Below are 18,221 nucleotides of genomic sequence, written 5' to 3' on the forward strand. Positions count from 1 at the left end.
TCTTCTCACTTTTTAACTTGTACCTTCTAACTCAAACTTAGGTTTCTGGTTCTGTAAAATAAGTTATATCCCAGGTAAATTCTCTTAACTTAAAAAACACAAGTTCGAATAGCTTGACCAGGACAGTTGTTCTCAGGCGTGCTCCTTATGGTGTCACGCAGCTCAGTCAGACCGTGCTCATGGGGAGATCAGGTCCTATGAGATCTGATTACTTTCTGTGTTTACCACTGACCAATTTCTCTTTGCTGTTGGGAAACAAAAGGCAAGTCATTGCTTGGCTGGAGTGGTTTTATGGCACATATCATAAAATAGTGCTATATTTAGTGTGCTGCAATTGTAATCAAGGCCAGTTTCTAATGTTGGATTGTATAAACAGTTTGGGAGAGAGTTTTAAATATTTTGGCGTATGACATGATTATAAAATAGTTCCAATGGTCAGATTTATAAAAGAAGATGATTTTTTTTTTCGATTTGCTCTGTTAAATATCTAAACCTCTTTGTTTTACAGAAAAAAGTATAATAACTTAAAAAAATGCAAAAAGAAAACCATTGAAGTCAGAATGTTGACAGTTACTCTCCTTTTCTCGTTTTTTTTTTTCCTGCAGTGATCCTGGTGGGGGGATTGAAATGTCTGAGTTCATTCGAGAGGCCACACCCCCCGTTGGTTGCAGCTCAAGAAATTCTTACGCTGGCCTGGATCCAGGCAACCAGGTGGGTACCTGTGCTGTTTTGTTTTGCTTTTCCCTCCTCTTGATGGTGGTCCTAGGTGTTCTCTGGTCTGTAACAGTCAGTTGGTGTTTAGGTTTATCTTGCTGATTAATAATCTTTTGATTGTTTACTGATCATCTTCTGTCAATATTTTAAACAGAATTTTCACATTAATTAAGTACCTTGTTGCTGAGCACATACCATATGTCATTGCCTGGGGATAGTTTTGATCAAGACAGTTGTGGTGAGTGCCCTTGGGAAACTGAACTTGTAGTTTGTGCTTATTTCCCATCACAGGGTCTGGAGAAGTATGGATGTCAGTGGTTATACCTAGTTTAAACATGGCAAAAAAAAAAAAATTAACCTCAGAGTCTCACAGTGTTCAAGATGTTAATGGAGCTGGGAGTAGAATACAGATCTGCTTTTGCCAATTCTGATGTCTTTCTGCTATGTAACTTTTAACTTAAAATAGTAACTGAAAGTATTATCTCAGAACTCGGTTGAAGGCAGCTGTACTCTCATGCTGTCTAACCTTTTTGCTGCTGTATTTCTCTTTTTCATCCTAAGCATCTCCCACACTAGTCAAAGTCCCAGTTATTGCTGCTTGCCTTTCTCAGCAGTGACCACACCAGCTAGAATAAAATTCTGTAAGCATAAGGTAGTAAACTTAGTGAGAAACTTCAGAGGGCTTCTTATACTAAAACTTGAGGTAACTGTTGAGTTTCAATGGTCATTACGTCAGCACTTTTATTATATAGAAGAAGGAGCAGCTGAGTTATATCAGGGTCTAGACTAGACCCCACTTCTTGATTTTCTGTCCAGTTGCACTGTTTGTGGATTGAAACCACTCTTCCCTCCTCTTCCTCTTTTCTGCTCCAGAGACTTCGTCCTCTTTATTTTCTGGCCTGACTTTAACTCTTGTTAAAACCATCCCCTATTCCTCAAGACTTTCAGAGACTCTGTGGTGTTGGCCCCTTTCTCTTGCAGATGAAGCCTATCCTTCTGGTATTTATTTGGCACTTAGTTTTTGGTGTACGATGATGTGTAGTCATTGACAGGTCTCCGCAGTGGAGGTTGCCTTCTCTTCTCTGCTGTCTGTGTTCTGCCTTCTGCACCGCGACTTGCAGTTACGACTGCTGATTACATTTGTCTAGATAGATAATAGACATTTAGTGGTAGACTCAGGCCTGCTTCTCATTTCACAAATGGACAAGTAGCAGGCCAGTTCTCCTGACTGTCCCGCAGCATTCTACTATTCCACGTTGTTAGCCCTACTCTAAGAAAAGTATTATGAAAAACACCATACTCTGTGAATCAGAATCTTGAATAGGGTCCTGTTTCCTAACATATTTTGATAGAAAATTGCCTATATTTGAATTTACAAATTCAAATTCTGATTTAGACTTCGAGGGGATGCATGTTGGTAACAGTTTTAGCTGTGATTGGGTGTAGAGCAGCTATACCAGGTCCTTAAGTTTGTCTTCTTTCTGTAACAAGCAGATGGAGTAGGAAAGGTCCCAGTTAAAAAAAACAAACAAACGTAGAAAAGGGCTATGGCATTTTATTTAGGCTGATACGTTTTAAGTTTGAATGTTTACAGTGCTGGTTTGAAGGAAAGTGCTGCTGTCCTTGATCCTCTTTTTTGTTGGTCTTGTACTTTTCTCAGTCTCTTTTTATAGAATGAAATGACGTGGTCCTTAAATATGGCTGCACGTTTTGTATTCTTAATTAAACCTGGCCTTTCTTCTTGATGATGAATGTTGGCAATGTCAGCTTACCCTCAGGAGTAAGCCTACATTTTTCCAACAGACTTTCAGAGAACCAAACCTTTAAAATTTTTTTTTGATAGGACAGATGAAAGGGGCACAGCAGGGCCAGCCTCCTTCGGTAGCTGCCCTTGGCATTATGTCCATTGGAACTTGCCCTGCTTGTTTTAGGGAGGGAGTCCCATTTTGACTGTAATTAAAGCATGGTTGCACCTAAATGCACAGAACACCTTATTTGGCTTTTCTTAAAATATTAACTCTTGGATTAAAAAGGGGCAGATATCAGAGGCTATTATACTACTTGGATTTTGGTGTTTTAGTTTTATACTGTTTATGACGAAAGAAATTATTGACATAATTATTGTTATCTTTTAGGGAAGCTGAAGTAGGGAAGTAAAGTTGGGCTTTTTAATATATTGATAGTGTTATTACCAGTACAGAGATACCATGTTTCCTGTACCTGTTTGACTACGTGGCACTTATGACGCTTTATCACAGTTGTCTATAAATGTCTTCTGTACTAGTTAGTGTACTCCTTGAACATAGTGACTCTGTCATAGTTATTGTGATTCTTCCTTCTTGCCTCCACTGCCCTTCTCTCCTCCACCTTCTACTCCTTCTCCTTTCTCCCCACCCTCCTTTTTTTTTTTTTTAATGTCCTTTACCTCCCTCTTTTTCCATTTGTCACTTTTCTTCCTTTAAATATTTTAGTGTCTGATAGTATTCAGGCATTTTACTTGTTTGGGTTGGAGAGTGGGTCTTACCCTCAGAGTTTGCAATTTCATAGTAGAAGTCTGGAAGTAACTGAAGTTATAAATATGATACATGTTACCAAGGAACTATAAGTATAAGATACAAAGTAATAGTTGCCATAAGAATGCCATAGGAATTTTTTCAGAGGAAAAATAATTGTTTCTAGCTAGAAAGAGGGGCAAGGCTTCATGGAGGAGGTGACCTTGCCTGATGGCTCTTTAGTTGGAAGTAATTTTTCTTCTGTGACGTCCGTTACCCTTCCTGGACCTTTCCTTTGGCACTTATCAAAGAGAAGAAATGCTGGACCATTTTAGTTTGTGCAAACCATGTAAGTAAAAACTTCACCTCTAAATATATGAAGGTATCATTTTTGTGGTAATTTTTTCCTCTTCCAAATGTATTTATTTTTAGGAAATTAACAAATGAAGGAAAGCAATAAGAAGAAAATAAAAATCATCCATAATGTCATAATCAAAAAAACCTTTTAAACAAAGAGGGATTTTAGTGTGCTTGCTCTTTGGAACTTGACTCTCCTTACTGAATAGATCATGAGTGTTAATGTCATTAAGAGTTTTTCTACAGTGACATTTTGGGGAATGCATTGCGTTCTTTTATTTGTATGTACTGTGGATTGTAGTCCCGATCCCCTATTGTTCCAAATGTGAGCAGTCACGACTCTGTTATATTTTGGGGCAATAAACTTTAAATAATATAGATAGATAAACATGAGGAATAAAATATAGCCATCCATTATATCCGTTAAGATTGCTTTTGTCAGCAAATAATTGAACTCAACTAATTAAGTAACTTGAAGAAATAGGAGTTTATTTTTGTCACCCAAGTTGGGAGGTGGTTGTATAGCATTTGTTCAGCAGCTCAACAATCTTAGGGCTCCAGGTTGGAATTTCCCTGGTTCTTTTGGCTTTTCCTTAGAGTTGCAGGATGAGCACAGAGGCTTCAGTTAGATCCTGTTGCAAAGTGAGAAGCAGGTGCAGAGTGGGGCGGGGAAGTTGTCCGTGGTCATCATCTTCTCAGACATGGAAAAGCCTTTCCCAGAAGCCCTCCAGCAGACTCCCGTTGGTTCACTGACCAGAACTAGGGCTAGTCAGATCTGTGCCCTCTTCTCATAAATCACAAGATACATGCCCAACATCTGAACAAAGTGGGAAGCTTATTAAGAAGAGAAAAAGGAAACACTTTGAGATGTGAGCACATGACTACCATATGCATATTCGAAAAGCTTTTTTAAAGTTTAAATTCCTAGAAGGGTATGCATAAAGTGGTGTTTTTTTGTTTGCTTACTTGTTTTTACAATTCTGCATAGGAGTTTATGTGTTTATTATTCTAGTAGTAAAATAACATGTTAGTTTAATAACTTGCCTAGCAGATGTAGTAAGAATGAAACTTCTTTTGCGGTAAAATGCTTTTTGGCCTTTTTCTTTCTGTCTAGTTACAATGCCTTTTATGGCTAATTGAAAGCAGGAATTAGGAAATTTAAGGAGAATCAAACTTAGTAAACAGTTCAAAAATATTACGAAGTTCATTGTTTTTTTTTACTGGTTACATCAAGAGTTTCTTAATAGTTTTAACCTTTAAATTCTTATTTTTACTTACTTTTTCACTGACGTTTTAACTTTTATACAATAGATTACACATATTAAGTATACAGCTCACTGGATTTTTACATATGTGTGCACCCATTTAATTGCCATCCAGATCAAGAAAATCCCTCATGCTCCTTCAAAGTCAGTATCAACCTATATTTTGACAAATTTTTGTTGTGTACTCCTGTCCCGCTGAATCAATAAAAGGAAAGATTTGGTAAAATATAAAGTATTATTTAACTATTCTTAATTTTATTATAAGATGTTAAGTTTGCTTAACTATTTTCTTCTTGAATCCCCCTTGAAAACGGGTTACAGAAAGAGTTACTTAGACTTGTTCATTTAGTAACTGTCATGTTGTTATGTTTGGTTTCCTTAATGTGTTCATGGAGTTTATCGTAGTTGTTTATGTGATTTTTATGGTTGTATAATAAATAATGGCTATGAAATTTTAGGAAATTGTGGTATCATTTTGAATATAAGCAGATTTTAGTTTTCTGTTACAGTTTATGCTAAAAATTTGTTTTTTATGGATGCCTTAGTTTTTTATTCTTTAAAAATATGTCAATAGCAGTCTGCAAAGAAGTACTTACTTTTTGTCTGGAACTCAGGAAAGGACATATTGATACCTTAACAATTTGATAGTAAGATTTTGGTTGCCCTTTATAGCATATGTTAATATAAAATTTGTTCTCCAAAACTTGCCTTTATATGCTCTGATAAGTCTAAATTTATTTCAGATAGACTTAACACCTAGTTCTACTCTTGTTTATAACTTGAACATATTATGATGCAAGTAAAAAATAGTAACTGTGTGACACGGATTGCTTGAGGTTAGAGGCTCTCCCCTTGGGAGTCCAGAGCGTGCAGAGGGATACAGTGTCCCAGCATGTCTGTGCTGTACGCGCAGCATGTGCCGCAGCAGACAGAGGCGATGGCTCTGATGCAACACGCCTACCAGGCATCTCTAATATTGGCAAAAGTGACTGATAACATATTTTGATAATATAACTGCATTTGGTAATCTTGCTAGTTTATATTGATGGCATAGCTAGCATTTTAATTAGTTTGATTTACTTCATGTCATGTTTTCAGATTGGATCTGGTTCCTCTCGTCTTGGAACAGCAACAACCATTAAAGGTAGATGTGATCTAACTTGAAAGTTACCTCTGACTTTAAATTTCTGTTTTGGTCGTAATAAAGGTAACACAGTATCATTTATTCACGTGTAATGAAAAATAATTCTCAGTTACTTTGTAGATAAAATTATATATCTTAACATTAAAATCATTTGATTTAAATTATGTTCCCCTTTCATCATCCAAATTTCATAAAAGTACATGACAATTTGCATTACATTGTATGAATTTTAAATTTTGATCTATGAGAAAGTTCCTCCTTGAGGGAAAATACTTTCATGGGTTTTGGTGAAGTTCATGGAAAACTAAGTAATTTAATGTGAAACCTTTTGAACACAAATAAGACACTAAAAAAGGAAAATTTTTTCCTATATATGCCTTTTATTCAATACATCTATTTCAATTAAATTCATTATTTTTCACACTGTAATTTTACAACTTACTAATTTTCCCTGGGAGGGAATTTTATGTTGTTTCAAGTTGTTATTACATAATTTGCATTTCCTTTTTAAAACTACTCTTTTTAAAGAAATAGCTGTATTAGCTAATGTTATGGAGCTTTCCATATTATTTGGTTTGTAGCACTACGAGAATAATTATGTGACCTGACAGTCCATGATACTGCTCATTAGTTTAATGCATTTTCCATTATTATAACCCTTGATTTACAAAAACTGCTGTAGTTAATAGGTGTCTACTATATTCCTTGATATCTTTCCTTTTATGCCATACTGTACAGCCTTTACTTTTAATATAATATCTTCATGTGTCTCTCTTAACTTTGTAGGAGATACAGACACAGCTAAGACTTCTGATGATATCAGTTTAAGTCTGGGCCAAAGCTCTAGTCTTTGTAAGGAAGGAAGTGAAGAGCAAGGTAAGAACATTGTGTTTCCTGGTGACATTATGTATTGTGGTGACTAGGGTGAGTTGGTACAGTATGCTGCTCATATTTTGGCAGAAGTTTATAACAATTTGATATGGTTTTTTTTAGAAACATTGAACAAAATGACTTGCTAGGATAACAGTAAGAGTTATAAGTACTTTTAGCTTTCTGAAATTCCTGTATACATATTCTGCCAAGTAAACAGAGAAACTTTTTGAGCATATGCCCCAGAATGAACATGAGATGGGAGATAAGAATCTGCTATTCCTTTTGTTGGTCAGAGAATCTTGCCTAGCTCAGTGATAACCTCGTATGTTAAACTGTTCTTTTCCATTCGGTATGACCTCTAAATGCCAGCTGCTGCATTGTTGCCCAATCGCAGAAACAACAATGTCTTTTGACAGAGAGAAGTAACTTGCTGTTGGACTTAGAAACTATGCCTGCCTCCAACATGGTGCCCTCCTGTAGCAGATTTTTAATAGAAATTTTGGCTTTAAGTGATATTTTTTTCTCCTTACTCAATTCCATTATAAATGAGTATTTTGGATTTTATAGAGTTCCTTTTTTTTTTTAAAGAACTGCCATATTTTCAAATTTGATTTTTAACTTTTAAACATGAAAGGAGGGCTGTGTCATACCCATTTCAAGTGCAGATTATATAATCAACAAGCCAGAATTGGATTACAAACTTGTCTCCCTATTTCCAGTCTGTTGTTTTTATTAGCTATGCGTGATGTTTGGTAGACAGGCAGGCCGATAAATTTCCTGTATTTAAGTATGAAACTGATTTATGAGATTACAGATAGATTGCTAAATTAAAACATTTTCCCATTAATTTAGTACTATTTAGTATTTTACCCAGGCTCAATTCTTACAAGCATGTTTTGTTACTGGTACTTGGAATTTTAGGTTTATCACTGTCACTCGCTTTTTTGGAAGTACAGAACCCATTCATTGTTCATTTGCTTTTGTGGACCACCCTTCACATCCGACTACTCCCTCCCTTAAAAATACTTCTAAACATATTTTATGGTATAGAAGCTATTTTCTTGTAAAAAGGAAAGTGAATTAATTACTTTTGAGAATTACAGTATTCCTTCTACTAATAATATATAATCATCAGCGTGTCTCAAAAGCTAGGTAATGATCTTAAAGGGGCTGGTGCCACTAGACTTAGGGGTCATATGTCTGTTTTCATCTGGAAAGCACCTTGTGCGAGCAAGAATGTTGTAATCTGGCAGGCTGGGAATTATATTCACACAGATCTACCCTTGCAGATACATATTGACTGAGATAACAACGTATATGCTCACTGAGTGCGTGCTACTGCCCAGGAGAGGGGCGGCACACTTCTGTAAAGCTTGTGGGCCATGTGTCTCCCTCGCAGCTGCTCAGCTCTGCCGTTGTAGTGTGAAAGGAGCCGTAAACAACATATAAATGAGCAGGAATGGCTGCATTACAGTAAAGCTGTACTTAGAACAGCAGGCGGAGGGCCACTTTGGCTCTGGAGGCCTCATTTTATCAAATCCTGGGTTAGGTCTTCTTTTAAGCACTTTATACACATTCACTCAGTTAATCTTCATGACAAGCATTTGCAGTAAATACCATTTTTATTCTCACTTTATAGGAGAGCATGTTATGGCTTAGAGTGGAGTTATAAGAAACTTGCCCAAATTCACCCAGCTACAAAGTGGCAGTCCTGTAATTCAAATCTAGTTCTAAATCCTGCTTTTTTAATCACTGTGCTAAACTGCTTTCATGTAGTTTTATAACTTGCTTTTATCATGGCATCTTTTTCCATGTGTTTAACATTTAACAATTATTATGAGTACTCATCATGTACCTATTACTGTTCTAAGTACGAGAAATAAATTGGGGAATAAATAGAAAAAAATTCCTATCCTCATGTGACTTCCATACTGTTAGTATGGAAACATACTGTTATAAATAAGTGTGTATGTAGTGATAGAGACAGAGGATAGGGAGGGCTGGGGACTGTGGGAATTGTGAGTTTAAATAGAGTGCTTGAGGGATACCCTTGCTGAGAGCAAAGACCTGCAGGAGTGATAGAGTGAGTTGTCAGGATATTTGGGGAGAAGGAGGCTGCCTCACACAGAGGTAACAGCACGGGCAAAAGTTCTAAGGCAGGAACACAGCGTGTCTGATGCAGGGTAGGTGAGGGGCCAAATTATATAGGCCGATAAGCCATTTGAAAGATTATGCTTTTAATTTCCAGTGAGATGAGGAACTGCTAAAGGGTTTTTGAGTAGAGAAGTGACATCATCTATGTTACTTTTTGACAGAATCATTCTGGCTTCTGTGTTGAGAATATATTAAAAGAGGCAAGGCTGACACAGGGAGCTCAGTGAGCAAGTTATTGCAGTAATTGGAATAGAAGTGGTCTGACTGTGTGGCAGATGTTACTGAGAGGATGTGTTGATGTATTTGAATGTATCATGTGATAGAAGCAGCAGTCAAGGATGACTCTTTTGGGTTAAGCACTGGGGAGGAAAGGAGTCCCCGGTAACTGAAAGGGGGGAGGCCAAGAAGGAGCAGATTTAGGGTGGGGACAGCATGGTGGAGGGTAAGAGAGGGAGTTCAGTTTGGGCATACCAGGTATGAGATGCTGCTAGACTTCTAAGCAGCAATAATTAGTAGATAATTAAGGTCTGGATTTCAAGTGAGAAATCTGGGTTGAGGTTTTAAATTTAGAAGTTTTCAGTTTACAAATTCAAAAAAAAAAAAAAAGAATCAGTATGTCAATTGTGGGGTTGGGTTAACTTGAAATTGGTAAACTAACAGGGAGAGCCAATGTGATTACTTGGCCTGGAGTTTCTGTAGCCTGAATCCCTGACCCAAACAGGTAGAGTTTTGGCTACCGTTTGGCACCACCTAGTGGCTGTCATTTATTCTGGCTTGACTATCAGTGGGGGCTCTTCTGACTTTCTGGCTGGTTTGCATTTACAGGACAGTGACCTTTAGTTAGTTGCTTAGCAATTAGTTGACTAGTTGGCACTTGTTTTACCAATGTGATTCAGGATGATTGGGAGAAAACTGAGGATGTGGGGGTGTATCCTCTACTTTTTCTCTTCTAAGAGGTATTATCTGCAGTTTCCCTCTCCAGCCTCACTCACATCTTCCCTACCGAAGATCACAGCTATCTCCAAGTTTTAGTTATTATGAGGCCAGAAAATTCGATGAGACCTACAACAAAAGATAGTATGAAAGAAAAATGAGCAGGTCAAACTCTTGAGCTCTGAGCCACTCCAGTGTAATAAATCCAGGAGACTAAGAGCAGCTAGTCAGGTAGAAGTGTTGGATCCCAGGGACCCCAGCATTTCAGGGAGAGTGGAGTGATCAGCTTTGTCACGTGTTGCTGGTTGATAGGTCAGGTTATGTGAGACTGAGACTTGACCGTTGGCTTTAACAGTGTAGAGCTTGTTGGTAACCTTGGTAAGCTTTTTCATGGAGTCAGATTAGAATACATGTAAAAGGAGAAGAACTGAAAACAGTGAATATAGACTACTCGGTGAATTTCTGTAAAGGAGATGAGAGATGTAAGGTGATAGCTAGCAGGGGAAGTGAGGATAGAGGGGAAATTTGATTTTGTAAGAATATGTAAGAGAAATAACAGCTTGTTTTTTTTTATAACTGATGAGAATGATCTAGAAGAGGAGGGAAGTATGATTTTTGTTTATAAAAGTAATACATGTTAATTTTGGAAAATACAGTTTAGTATGAAGAAGAAAATTAAAATTAAACACTTCTGCCACTGAGATAACTGTTGGTAATTTTTTTTTGGCGTATCACTTTCCCCTTTGTATTGTGACATCATTCACAAAGCATAAAATTCACCCTTCTAAAGTGTACAGTTCAGTGGTTTTTAATATTCACAGATTTGTGCACCCACGACTGCCATCCAATTCCAGAACATTTTCATTCTCCCCAAAAAGGATCTCATACTCATTATACTCCCCATTTCCTCCTCCAACCAGCCCCTGGCAACCACTAATCCATCTTCCATTGCTATGCATTTGCCTATTCTGGACATTTCATATAAATGGAGTTACATAGTATGTGGCTTTTTAGATCTAGCTTCTTTCACTTAGCATGCTGTGGTATATATCAGGACTTTATTCCTTTTTATGGCTAAATATGATGTATTATTTTTCTACAAATGTATGCACATACACCCCTACTATCCTTTTTAACTCTGACAAACTGGAATCACATTTTTTATGGAGTGCCATTTTTTTCACTTAAGTATTTTCTTATATTATATAACCTTTGAAACATTTTGAGTGCCTTCATGACACTAAAAATAAGACAGCATTATTTATTCAACCTCTTTTTTGGGACATTTTTGTACTTTTATTTTTAAGAAGTTTTGTAACAACCTGAGATGAACAACTTTTTGCTAAAAACCTTGTAGGCATATCTGATTTTATCCTTTAGCACATATTTCTAGAAATAGATTACTGATCAAAGGGTAAGTGTACTTTTTGAAGGCTTTTGGCTCTATTTGCCAGATTTCTTTTGCAGAAGGTTGGTTACATCAATTTGTACCACCATGAGCAGTATGTGAGATACCTTTCTTATCCTGAACAGCACTGGTAGCAGTCATTGAAAAAGAAGTTTAATTAGATGAAAAATAGTATCCCTCTGGGTTGATTAGAGCCTGTCTTAGATTATATTGCTACCACCAGTAAGAAATGTATAAGAAAGCATATTTATTTGAAAATTTCCTAAAACCTCCTGAAGTTGATCATTATTATCGTTTTAAAGCCTTTTGTTGTATGTTAGAATTAGTGACTTTTAACTTCTTGCTTAGAGTTTTTTTTTAAATAAAATTCGTATCTTTAAATGTGAATATTGCACCATTCCATGATTGCTTATTAGAGATATGTATTGAGAGTTTTTAGAAATAGTGTTATAAATTAATACTACAGAAAAGCAAACACAGTGCTGACTTAAAAAATATATTTATTTATTTATTTTTATTATTTTTTTCCAGGCAACTAATTTCATTGATTCTTTTTTTTCTTTTAATTGAAGTATATATAGTCAGTTACAATGTGTCAGTTCCTGTTGTACAGTACAATACCCCAGTCATCAGTGCTGACTTTTTAATTTGGGTTTTTAGAGACTATAAGAACCCAAGTACAGTGACTCAGTTTTGGACAAATGAAAAGAACATTGGATTCACTTATCTTGAGGACTTCAAAACATGAGATAAAGCCGAGTGGCGTCATTTATAAATCACAATCTGTATGGTACATTCTAGTTTTTAATTATTTAAATCTAATCTACATTTAGTTTTTTTTAAAGTGCATAAATATTTCTAGTAGTTCATCCTTATTTTATATTAATCTTAGGGGAAAATCTGTATTTTTATTATTTAAGATACCTCTACTGGAAAGAATCTGACTTACTATAGAATCTGTTATTGGATTTTTCCTATGTAGTTATGACAGATAAGACAATAATATTTGTTTTTATTGAACTAACAGTTGCAGATATAACCATCCTTATATGTATGTAAAAAGTCCGCTGTTTTGCAATTTGGTTGTCAAGCTTTATTTCAAGATAAATTACAATGTAGGTAGTTGGATAGATGGATTTATTTATATCTGTACTTATATTTGTATAGAGTATATATAGTAGCTCAAGTAACTAATCACTGCCAAAACTAGAGGTTTAAAGGAATAGTCCTACAAGTAAAGGGGGTTATATTTTTTTCATGAAGCATTTTATAATTGTTGCATCAATGATGAAAGATAAAATGCATTATTTTATGCTGTAATTATGGCTTTAATTTTTTCAACCATTATGAACAGTAAAATATTTTAGATCATTATATCATATCTTGTTTGGGCATTGGTCAGCCTTTTTTTTTGCTTGTTTCTGATTACTCTAGGTTTTTGTGGATTTGTAAAACAATGATACCAGTTTTTCAAAAAGATTTTTTTATTTTGCTAGATAAAATAATGATAGCTACCAGTAATTGTACCAGGCATTGTATTAAGCAGTGTCTGTCATTAACTCAGATTTTATCCTTTAGTACATATTTCTAGAAATAGATTGTACTCAGTGAGATTGATACCACATTTTATAGATGAGGAAACAGGCTTAGAAAGGTCACCCAAGATTACTCAGTTATTAAGTTAGAGATAGAACTCGCATAGAAATCCAGGTCCATTTTAATATAATTCTTTATTGCCTCTTATTTGATTGTTGATAGTTTATAGAACAATTTCTTAGACTATTTGATGATTTAAACTTCAGTTCATTCCATTAGCAGAATGCTTTCTTTGTATAGCTGTGAAATAGAAACCAGCCCTTTGGAATGAATGGCCAGCTGTTATTCAGTGAGCTACTTGAGAATTCTTTATGCTTGATTTACTGTATGCTGTGAATTCTTCCCATTGTTAAACAGTAGAAAAACAGATTATAGATTTGTGTTAACATTTCCAAATATGTGTTTGAAACAGATTTGGCAACTGATCGGAAGCTCTTCCATCTGGTGTCCAATGATTCCTTCATCTCCATTCAGCCTTCTTTATCCTCATGTGGACAGGACTTACCAAGGGATTTCAGTGACAAAATGAGCCTGCCAAATCAGAGCCACCACCACCATGTTGATCAGTCCCTGTCCAGCGCCTGTGACACAGAAGTAGCTTCCCTCGTCCCTTTACATTCACACTCTTACAGGAAAGATCACCGGCCGCGAGGTGTACCACGGACTTCCAGCTCTGCTGTGGCTTTTCCAGACACTTCCCTGAATGACTTCCCTCTGTATCAGCAAAGACGTGGGTTAGATCCAGTTAGTGAGTTAGAATCTTCCAAGCCTCATTCTGGATCCAAAGAATCCTTGGTGGAAAATTCTTGTTTATCTGGGGAATTTCAGCTTGTTGGTGAGCTGAAGAGCAGTAATTCTCAGCCACCTACAAAAAGTGGGAAGAGCAGACCCCTGAAAGCAGACAAAAGCATGGACAGCTTGCGGAGTCTGAGCACGCGCAGCAGTGGGTCGACGGAGAGCTACTGCAGTGGGACGGACCGCGACACGCACAGTACCGTCAGCAGCTATAAAAGCGAACAGACCAGCTCCACTCACATAGAGAGCATCTTGTCAGAGCATGAGGAGTCTCCCAAAGTCGGGACGAAAAGTGGTCAGAAGAAAGAGTGCTGTGCTGACCCAGAGGACAAGAGTAGCTGTGCCAGCGACAAAAGGACTAGTAGTGAACAGACTGCCTTGGAAGTGAGTGCAAATAGTGGGGCTCAGGAGGCCCAGGGGTCTAAGACCTCTGATGATATGCACAGTCAGAAAGATCTCAGCACCTCTGCCTCCGAAGAAGCCAATAAAAATCCCCACGCAAATGAATTTACTTCACAGGGCGGCACGCCTCTTGGGAAAACTGCTGAAAACAAAGAGGAACAGAGCGATAAGTCAGCTGTTTCAGGGGATTCCAAAGTTGGTAAAGATGGTGGAAAGCAGAAGGAAGGGGATGTACGGCCTAAATCCTCTAGCTTAATCCACCGGACAGCCTCTGCCCATAAGTCAGGCCGGAGACGGACAGGAAAAAAACGGGCTAGCAGTTTTGATTCAAGTCGGCATAGGGACTATGTGTCCTTTCGAGGGGTATCTGGCACCAAGCCACATAGTGCTGTATTCTGTCATGACGAGGACTCCAGTGACCAAAGTGACTTGAGCAGAGCATCGAGTGTTCAGTCTGCTCACCAGTTCAGCAGCGATAGCTCGTCCAGCACCACTTCTCATTCGTGTCAGTCTCCTGAGGGCAGGTACAGTGCCCTGAAGACCAAACATGCCCCTAAAGAAAGGGGCACTGACTCCGAGCACACACACAAAGCCCACCTGGGCCCTGAGGGGGCTGGCAAAAAGCGGACAGCACGGCGGACTTCCAGCACAAATAGTGCCAAGACCCGGGCCCGAGTGCTGAGCCTAGACAGCGGCACAGTAGCCTGTTTGAACGACTCTAGTAGGCTAATGGCACCCGAAAGTATAAAACCCTTAACCACTTCAAAATCGGATCTCGAGGCCAAAGAGGGAGAGGTGCTAGATGAGCTATCTCTGTTGGGACGGGCTTCCCAGTTAGAGACAGTCACTCGCTCTAGGAATAGCTTGCCAAGCCAGGTTGCGCTTCCTGAAGGTGAAGAGCAAGACACGGTCAGTGGAGGTAAGTAAATTACAGGCGATTTCCCAGAGAGTCACTGCAGGTTTTGGTACTACTGAGTAGAATCCTTACTAAAGTATACTGTGTGTTAATATCCCTCTTCTACTGTGTTGTTAAAATAAACTTCCATGAAGAGGGAGATGCTTATCTTAGAAAAGGTTTTGGTGTAAACACCAAGAAAATGTTTTGTCAGTTGTTATTTAAATGTATCGAATTGTTCTCGATGGCATTCACCTCTCCTGAGCCAGTTGCCTGTTAATGTTTTACCAGGAATAACAAAAAATTGGCCGCCTTCTTCCACTGTACAACCACAGCAGCAACAAAATGTAGAATTTTATTAGGGCACTGAGCCATTTTTAGCTAGCTCTTATACCCTATGTGCCACTGAACTTTTGGAATTAGATCATTCAACCTGTTATATAAGATTTTTTCAAATATTGCTTTAGCTCTGACTGTGTACTTTGAAAACTTGTGGCTCTTTTTTGTTGTCTCTTTACTTCTTGCTTACTCAAGTTTCAGGCATTAAAAACTTTTTATTTTTTTCTGTAACTTCACATAAAAGTTTATTAAATTGATACGTGTAGTTTATATTGGCATTTATTATCCATTAGTAGATATATGATGCTTCCTATAATAACAGTGATGGTGTTTTGGTTAAAGTAATAGTTTATTCAGGTTTATGGGAAATTATGCGAAACTTGACAGGTGATTTTATATTGTCATTGTGTATTAGCCATTTTCTTTATTTCAGAGTTGTTTCTTGGTACTTCCTCCTGCCCAGAATAGTTTGTTTATTCTGTTTTGGTTAATGTGGAATCTTATTCTTCAGTAGACTTAGAAGAATGAAGTCTTCTGTTGCTAGCATGTGGCTTCTTTATCCTCTACCCCATATCCTTTAATAAAGCTTATATCTTTAGTTTCAAAGATTATAGTCTATTGCGGTAGTAACGTTCAATCTGTTATGAAAAGTTAAGCTGAATTTTTGTTTTTACAAACATTCTGAAACATAAGGAATGTGATTTTTCCCCCAAAGAATTCTAATTTCACCCACAGTATTTTAAAAATCTATAATGTGGTAAACATTTCTCTTGTTTCTCTTTCGGTATAGGTCCTAACAAAGATTAATTTCTATTGGGAATGTGAAAAAAAAGACATCTTTGGTACCTAAAGAAGGAAACAGTCTATCAAACCTAAATATTGAGAACTAATTATATTTGAAGTGATTATAACCATTTGGTAACAATATAGTAATTAAATTCCCTCAAGTCTGATGTGGCTGTCATTCTGTTTTTTATTAAAGGTCTGAAATGCTCTAAGTGATTTCCCACACAGATCATATCAGATATGTTCACAGTATTCAAGAAATCATTGGGTTTAAATTACAGCTTAGTTTTTATTAAAGTCATCATTAAAATCAATTTTAAGTTAATACGTAATGATAGAAAAATACTGTCTTTCTAAATATTGTTGAAATTTAAATACTAAAATATATATAAGAGCTCTAGTAAATCTTACGTCTTTGTATTTAAAATGTCATTTCCTTTCTGTAGGGAATGTAGGGGGTTCTGTTTTTTAGGAAAAGTTATATGAAAGGTCTTAACTTGCTTCTGAGTGCAGATCTTTGACTAATATGAGCCCTCATTTTTCTGGATTCCAGCTTTTCATTTCTTTTGTTTGTGTTCTTATTTTTAAAACAAACAAATAAACCAGCCATCAACTATCGATTAATAATGAACTGAAAATTTCCATGCGCTTTAGAAGGAATAAATGTAATCATCCGTGGGCTTTTCAAAAACATCTTTTTTGCCAAAGGAGGGTATTTTCAAGGCTATTTTTGTTTGAGCATCATTGTATTTAGAATAAGAGCAAAACTAAACTGCTTAATATATTGGGTTTATATTTGGTTGGTTTCACATTTTATTAGGGTCTTCTTTGGGCCTTTTGGAAGGTTGGAGGTGTGGGAGGGGATATACTTTGGTTTTCATTATTTTAAAATTATATAGAATCTCAAATAGGTAGTAAATGTTATATGAATGCTATTAGTCCTTTTGGCAATTTAGGAGAAATTTTTCTTGGCTGTCTGTTTTACTTTATATATTGTACTCCTGAAATGTGTCAACACAGCACAGGATACTGCTTGACCATTCATATGCCTATACTTAATCCGTAAATAGACTTCATCCTAATGAACTATGAACTTGAATATGTTGATGAGTTCTCTCATGGTTTCTTTTTGTCTTGTCTTTAAGCTGAATGGTATTGGTAGTATGGAAGAATGGAACTAGGAAATGTACTTTAAAGTACTAGAATGAAATACTCTAAAATAGGAGGTTGTCTAATACAGTGACACGGAGTCATGACAGCTGTGTTAGTATTTGGGCTCAGCTATAGTCCTGACTCTGGGAAAGCTGCTTCCCTTCTTTGAACCCTAGCTTCTGCATCTTAAAGTGGGGATGATAATAGTATCCGTCTCATGGGGTTTTTGTGAGGAATATAGGGGTTAATTGATGTAAAATGCTCCCGACAGTGCCTGGCACATAGTAAATGCTTAATAGTGCTGCTGTTTCTCTTTTACAGACCAGTTTGTTAGGCTACTCAAATGTATCCTGTCCTTAAAGTTGAAGAGAATGATTAAATATAGAAATAGATTAGAAATACTCTGTGCCATTGTGAAACTCAATATAGTAAAAAATAAAAACCCCTGAATTCCTAATTCCTTACATAATACCAAAAAGAAAAACATTTTTATTGACATCTAATCTAGTAATATGGATTTTAATCTTATTTTGGTAGCAATATGTCATGTAATTTATCTTTTGATATTCAGTCATAGAACAAGTGATTGTTGTCATAGGATTTCTCACCGTTAATCAAGAATTTTGGTTAAAGTTGGATATCATCGGTAATGTTCTGTGTGTGCTTAGGCAGGAAAATGTTTTAGATTCAGACTCAGGCATTTTCTTTTGTTGATCTCTTGTTTTTACTTTTTCTGTAATAATTACAAAGTGTATCATTAATAACTTATGACTAAATATTTTAAGAATAAAAAAGTACAGGCAAGTTGCATATGATAGAAAAGTATCCTATTTTCTTTTGGGTCACTTAAACTTGTTTACTGCATGGTTCAACAGACAATAAAGAACAACCAGAATGGAAAGGTTTATATTTGCTG

The 18,221-nt window shown here is 36.6% G+C and overlaps 1 protein-coding gene across 9 annotated transcripts in view; it reads left to right on the forward strand.

Moving 5' to 3' along the window:
• Positions 1-18,221, forward strand: part of PCNX1 (pecanex 1) — a 181,097-nt gene that overhangs the window by 48,709 nt on the left and 114,167 nt on the right. For all 9 annotated transcript variants that reach the window (XM_072963331.1, XM_072963330.1, XM_072963329.1 and 6 more), the window contains exons 3-6: positions 606-711; positions 5,927-5,972; positions 6,759-6,848; positions 13,349-15,052. In XM_072963331.1, the coding sequence (XP_072819432.1) occupies positions 606-711; positions 5,927-5,972; positions 6,759-6,848; positions 13,349-15,052 (1,946 nt within the window). The remainder of the gene's footprint in view (positions 1-605; positions 712-5,926; positions 5,973-6,758; positions 6,849-13,348; positions 15,053-18,221) is intronic.

Source organism: Vicugna pacos, chromosome 6 (assembly GCF_048564905.1).
Source record: "Vicugna pacos chromosome 6, VicPac4, whole genome shotgun sequence".
Lineage (NCBI taxonomy): Eukaryota > Metazoa > Chordata > Mammalia > Artiodactyla > Camelidae > Vicugna > Vicugna pacos.